General features: G+C 45.0%; 1 protein-coding gene across 5 annotated transcripts in view; it reads right to left on the bottom strand.

The window, feature by feature from the left end:
• COL14A1 (collagen type XIV alpha 1 chain) overlaps positions 1–6,000 on the bottom strand; it is a 222,187-nt gene that overhangs the window by 100,484 nt on the left and 115,703 nt on the right. For all 5 annotated transcript variants that reach the window (XR_005724651.1, XR_005724650.1, XM_040261792.1 and 2 more), the window contains exons 24-25: positions 4,957–5,103; positions 605–661 (exon numbers count right to left, since the gene is read on the bottom strand). Coding sequence is in view for 3 of the 5 variants with exons in the window: in XM_040261792.1 (XP_040117726.1) it covers positions 605–661; positions 4,957–5,103 (204 nt within the window). In the remaining 2 variants the exon portion in view is untranslated. The remainder of the gene's footprint in view (positions 1–604; positions 662–4,956; positions 5,104–6,000) is intronic.

Raw genomic sequence — 6,000 nt, 5'->3', positions numbered from 1 at the left:
CCACACAGCTACACAACCACAACCCACACAGCTACACAATCACAACCTACACAATTATAACCTACACCCCCAGGCTACACGACTACTCTTCCTTGGCAAACGTAGCATTCTGATATTTTCAATGAAATAACTATGAAAGAATTCTGTTTGAAAATCTACTTTGTGTGTGCAGATTCTACTTTTAGATGGCTTTTTATTGAGTATATTTGACATACGACACTGTAAAAATTTAAAGTGCACAATATATTAATTTGACTTATATTTATAATTTACATCTGTTTAAATATAATTTACATTGCATATAATGTATACTGATTTACATTTACATATTGTACTTTGGTTGGTGTAGTAATATTCAGCACCCCTGTCTCAGGACATAATTATAGTACAATACTGTGCCTACATTCTTTACACTGCACATTAGATCTCTATGTCTTACTTGCTACTCATTGCAAATCTGTTCCCCCTAAGGATCTGATATAAGCACTTGTATTAAGGTGAAACTATCTTTTATTAATACCTTGGTTTTTAAATGAAGAAACAAACAAATCCAACAGAAATCCAAAACCTAAAATCACATCATGATTACATCATGTTTTTTTACCTTCTTTTGCTGGTGGGATGGTTGGAGGGAACGTCGGTGGTTGAGTAGGAGGCGATTCTGAAAAGCAGAGAACATCAGTTAACCGTCTCATCTGTGAAGAGGGGGAGGTCACGGAGTCATAACTCTTCGGGGGAGTCAATGATTCTGACAGCTGTCTTCTTTGAGAACTTAGTGAATTTAGGGCCCGCTGTAAATCAGCCAAAGCCCGTGAAAGCTGGTTCCAACCGTCTCAACCTCAGGCCGAAGGCTTGAAACGCCATTTAGCCACAGCCCAGTTCACCCCGCGGGAGTCGGCGCAGTCAAACCGCCAGTTCAAAGCGGCTTCGGCGCTGCCTTGAGGCGGGGCCCTCCAGCCTATTCCAGGCCGGTCTCTGGCTGCTTTCCCCCACAGAGCAGCTCCCTTCTGCCTGAGGACGGACCATCAATCCACGTCCCACGGCACCTCCTCCCCGTTCACCCTGCATTCTCAGGAGGTGGGCCCCAAGAGCCGATTCGGCCGTGGTCGGACCGCGCCTGGGCAACTCAGCTCCGAGACCCGGGCAGCAGGACCCTGGGGGCTGCGGCGCGGCCCGGCCAGCGTAACCGGGCGAGCAGGGCCGAGAGGTGCGCCAAGCGCGGAGGTGCGGTTTGCTTGAAGGCCATGGACGCAGCCACATAAGAGCTGTGACTTTCCTACCCACTCACACGGCAGAGCAACGGGAAGTCAGGCGTCTTTAAGTGGAGTCAACACCCTAATAGTGTGGTTTTTTTAAAATTCTTATTTGACACGAAAGAAAACTTGAGAATATTATCTTTCTTATCCCAGTATGCCGCTGCTGCTGCTGCTGCTAAGTCGCTTCAGTCGTGTCCGACCCTGTGCCACCCCATAGACGGCAGCCCAGCAGGCTCCCCCGTCCCTGGGATTCTCCGGGCAAGAACACTGGAGTGGACTGCCATTTCCTTCTCCAATGCATCAAAGTGAAAAGTGGAAGTGAAGTCGCTCAGTTATGTCCGACTCTTCGTGACCCCATGGACTGCAGCCCACCAGGCTCCTCTGCCCATGGGACCTTCCAGGCAAGAGGACTGGAGTGGGGTGCCATTGCCTTCTCCTATCCCAGTATAATACAAGGGAAAACACTCAACTAATCAGGGGGATGTTTAGCCTCTGGAGACAGTAAGCGCCAAATAGCCGGAAGGATTTGAGCTCAGGCAGACTGTTTGCTGTGAATGTTGTAAAGGGAGCACCTTCAGTGGCAGGAAGGCTGGAGGAGATGAATTTTAAGGTCTCTTCCAAGTCCAGGAACCAATAAACTAACATTATTCGTGTAAAGCAATTCAACCTTTAAAGGGATGAGGTAACTGTGTATTACTGATACAGAAAAATGTTTGAGATTAGTTATTATACGAAACGAAACAGAATACAATGGTATGATCCCATTTGTGAAACAAAAAATTCTATTTAACTGATTAACACACGTTTATCTATATGTATCTATGCAGTAATATATCTGCTACACACACAACTACATCCAACAGGCAGAATTTCTTGGAGGAGATCAAGCTGATATAAATGAGTTTGGGGGAGAAGAAAAAATGAGAAAAGGGGGGCATTCTCTGGTGGCCTAGTGGGTAGGATTTGACGCTTTCACTGAAGAGGCCCAGGTTTGATCCCTGGTCAGGAAACCGTATCCTGTGCCACACAGCATGGCCAAAATACAGAAGAAAAACAAAACAAGAGCAGGATGGCAAAAGAAGGAAGGAGGCAACACACTCTGCGCCTTCTGTTGCGTTACTATAGACAGAGGAAACCACTTTGATATTTTAAAGGCAATTTTTTGGCAACTAAAAATTTTCACAAGTTAAAACATTTGAGAGATTTTAGTATTAAAACTAGGATTGCAAAACATGTTTGAAAGCACTATAAAATATTTCTAAAGCCTAAAATCTGTGGAAGCAGCTGGTCGTCTTTATAATTGTGCATTTTCTTCAATGTGAAAAGCTGAGATATATCTCAAGTTCAGTCAATAAATTTGAGAACCAAATCCACGAGTGCCTGTGGCAGCCAGATTAATATGTTTGGTCAGAACATCTGGCCCAAGAACCTCTCGGATAAGAAGAACCACAGTGAACTGGCGAGAGTGTTCATATCCTCTGAGGGCACACAGATGGTCTCCGTCCTCAAGTCTGGGAGAAGCTGTCCCAGAAGAGGGAATAGTCTCGATCTGCATTTGCTCTAGGCGGCTGAGCTCGAGCCAGTGGGTAGAAGCTCTAGGATGACAGCTGTTCCCACAGAAGGAAAACATTTACATCAAGCAGAGCTTTCCAAGTGAGTCCTGGACTGGTCGTTAACAGTGGTGAGGTTAAGGTTAAGGGAAGTTGAACTAGACCAGGGGCCCCAAACTCAAATATTTTTAGAGGTCAGGCGCATACTGAATGGGAGCAAAGAACTCTGCCTAAACATTCAGGAATAACAAGCTTCAGAGCGTGTACACTGTCCAAAGACGCGGAAGGTACCCGCTTTCCATATGTTTAGCTGCATGAGGATATGTGCGCCCTGTGTTGTCAGAGCTTTCGAATTTTCGAGAATACTTTAAAACTTAATTTTAAAAAAAAAGGCCCAGAGAAAACATGTGTGATGGGAGCTCTAACTGCATGGCTGTGGTTTCTGACTTTCAGGAAGACGGCAAGAGGGACTTCCCTGATGGCCCGGAGTTAGGACCCCAACTCTCACTGCGGAGACACACGCCCACCCCTTGGTGGGGAGCTCAGGCCCTGCACACCACACGATGTGGCCTAAAGATTTTTTATTTAAAGGGAAGAAGAGCGATACCAAAAATATTTGTTCAATAAAATAAAATGCAGTTGCAAAGTCCTCAGCGGGGTCTTTCCAGTGGATCTTTACCACCACCAAACTAAGCTAAGAAAGAAGGTATTTAATTTTATTGTAAGCAAACAGCAGCTCAGAGACGTTAAACTGCCCAAGGCAACAATGGAAAAAAGGACCCCAAACAAGCTTTTTAGACTTTAAATCTGAAGCCCTAACAGGCGCCTAATAATTTCAAAATTATATAATCCTCTACCCAAAAAACCAAATTCTAATGAGCAATAAAACACAAGAAAAGACTGCTACATTCTCCAACATGGATAAAACTCAAAAACACACGCTGAGTGAAAGATACCAGACACAAAGACTACCTGTTGCATACTTCCATTTTTATGAAATGTCTGGAAGAGACAAATGTATAAGAACAGAACGTAGGCTGCCTGGAGCCGGCTGTGGGAGGAGGGCTCGCTGCGAACGAGCCTGACCGATCTCCAGGCGGGGGGCACGTCCCAACACTGAGCTGCAGTGAAGGCTGCACAACTCTCGAAATGCACCAGAAATCACTGACTTGCACACTTAGGGGTGAGTCTTAAGGAATGCAAATTATACGTCAAAAATACACGTGATGTAAAATGTTGACTTCCAGTGTTATGAAATAAAGTCCTGGTGTTGGACAGCAGATGATTCCACTAGCTACACTTTCACCGTCTGTGTTTGAAGATTGTATATTGATGGTGATTTTTTTTGTATGTACAGAGAAACTGAAAGACCGATACAGCTGGGTAGCAGAACTTTCTAAATGCCAGACACGTGAGAGAGGGGCTTTCAAGAAAGCCGATCGTCGGCCACCTATTCGGACACCAGTCCTTGAGGATTGCTAGTTTAAGTTCAAGACACTGAGTTGGGGACACACCGGTATCTCCCAGAATTCAGTACCATTCAAACCACTTCAATGCTTATGGCCTCTAGGTCAGGAATCTTTGATTAAAAGGGTACCAGGCAGTTGCCACCTTCCTTGCCATTTAGAATACGTAGAAAGTGCTCTGTTTCCCTTTTATACTCTGCCTTTCCCTTGCGTGCGTCAGATTCCCTGCCAATTTGGAAAAAGCATCCGAGCCTCTTGAGGAGGCAAGGCCGGGTCGGCCAGCTGGCACGTCCTGGCCCCACTCCCACCCCCGAGGCTGGAGTGCTGGGCCATTGTTCCAGTGTCAGGACCCAGGTCTTACACTTCATCTCACACTCCACGCCCCACAGATGTTCCTCATGGGAGCCTCACAATAGGGGCCATTGTTTCAAGCACTGTGCCTGCCCACGGCCTCACAGTCCCCTGGGGCAACAGGCAGCCATGGGGAAGTCCACAGCCGCCGTCAGGCCACAGGCAGTGAATCCCGGGGCTGGGTACAAAGAGCAACGTTTGTAGCACAGATATTCCAAGGGCACAAGGGCTAATGTTTTTATAGATGGAATAAGGTTTCTGAACCAAAACCTTGTTCCTAAAATACTGCTTGTTCATGGATACAGGGCTCAAGAGAGAATGCCTTTGACTTACGTGTTTTTCCCATTATGCTCACGCTGGGTCCCTCCATCTCCTGGAGCTTTGTGTAAACACTGATTTTATATTCTGAATCAGGCTGAAGTCCATAGAAGCAATGCCTGTTTGTCCCGCCACCCAAAGTGGATTCTTGCTTTTGTGTATCTATAATCAAAACAAAACATATATGAACAAAACATACATACATGAATTTTTTTTTAACAGCCACCAATAGATGATTTGCTTCTAAAACACTTAGTATGTAAGGCCTATTCAGATAACTCCAGAATGAATTAAACTTGTTTGAGTGATTGTATCTTTTTTTAAAGAATTAATATATCCACTGTTTTTCTTTAATAATTGAAAATTGAATTTTATATGTTCAGAAATGAGATTGACTAGTAAAAGGCTGTTGAGGACTTAACAAATAGAGAATTGCTCCTGTTTATAATTATATGCACACATCTGCACTGATCTTGTGGACAGGTATGGAGGTGGATATACTATTTTTTAAAAATTAGGATTCCCAATATGATTGAGAGCTTATTTTAGTACCAGGCTCCGTGTGTGCAGGCTAAGCACTTTGGTCATGACCGATGCTTTGTGACCCCATGGACTGCAGCCCACCAGGCTCCTCCGTCCACGAGATTCTCCAGGCGTGAATACTGGACTGGGTTTCCATGACCTCCTCCAGGGGACCCTCCCAGGCCAGGGATCGAACCCGTGTCTCTTACGATGTCTCCTGCATTGACAGGCAGATTCTTTACCTCTAGCGCCACGAGGGAAGACCACCAGGCTCTGTGCTTGGTGTTTAATGATAAAAATACAGCAAAGGCAGCAATGGCCAACATTCGCTTAGCACTCACCGTGCACCAGCCGCTGCTCTAAGGATTTCACATGGATTAATTCATTTGATCCTTATAATTATCCCCAATTTAAAGACAAGAAACTGAAGACCAGAAAAATTAGTGGTTTACCGAAGTCCATACACTAAGTAGCTGAACTAAAATGTAAATTCCAAACTTAGAAGTCCAGTCTCAGAGGATGTTGCTTTAATTTCCA

The sequence above is a fragment of the Oryx dammah genome, unplaced genomic scaffold, assembly GCF_014754425.2.
Source record: "Oryx dammah isolate SB20612 unplaced genomic scaffold, SCBI_Odam_1.1 HiC_scaffold_19, whole genome shotgun sequence".
Classification (NCBI taxonomy): Eukaryota; Metazoa; Chordata; class Mammalia; order Artiodactyla; family Bovidae; genus Oryx; species Oryx dammah.
This window is presented reverse-complemented; position numbering and strand designations above follow the sequence as displayed.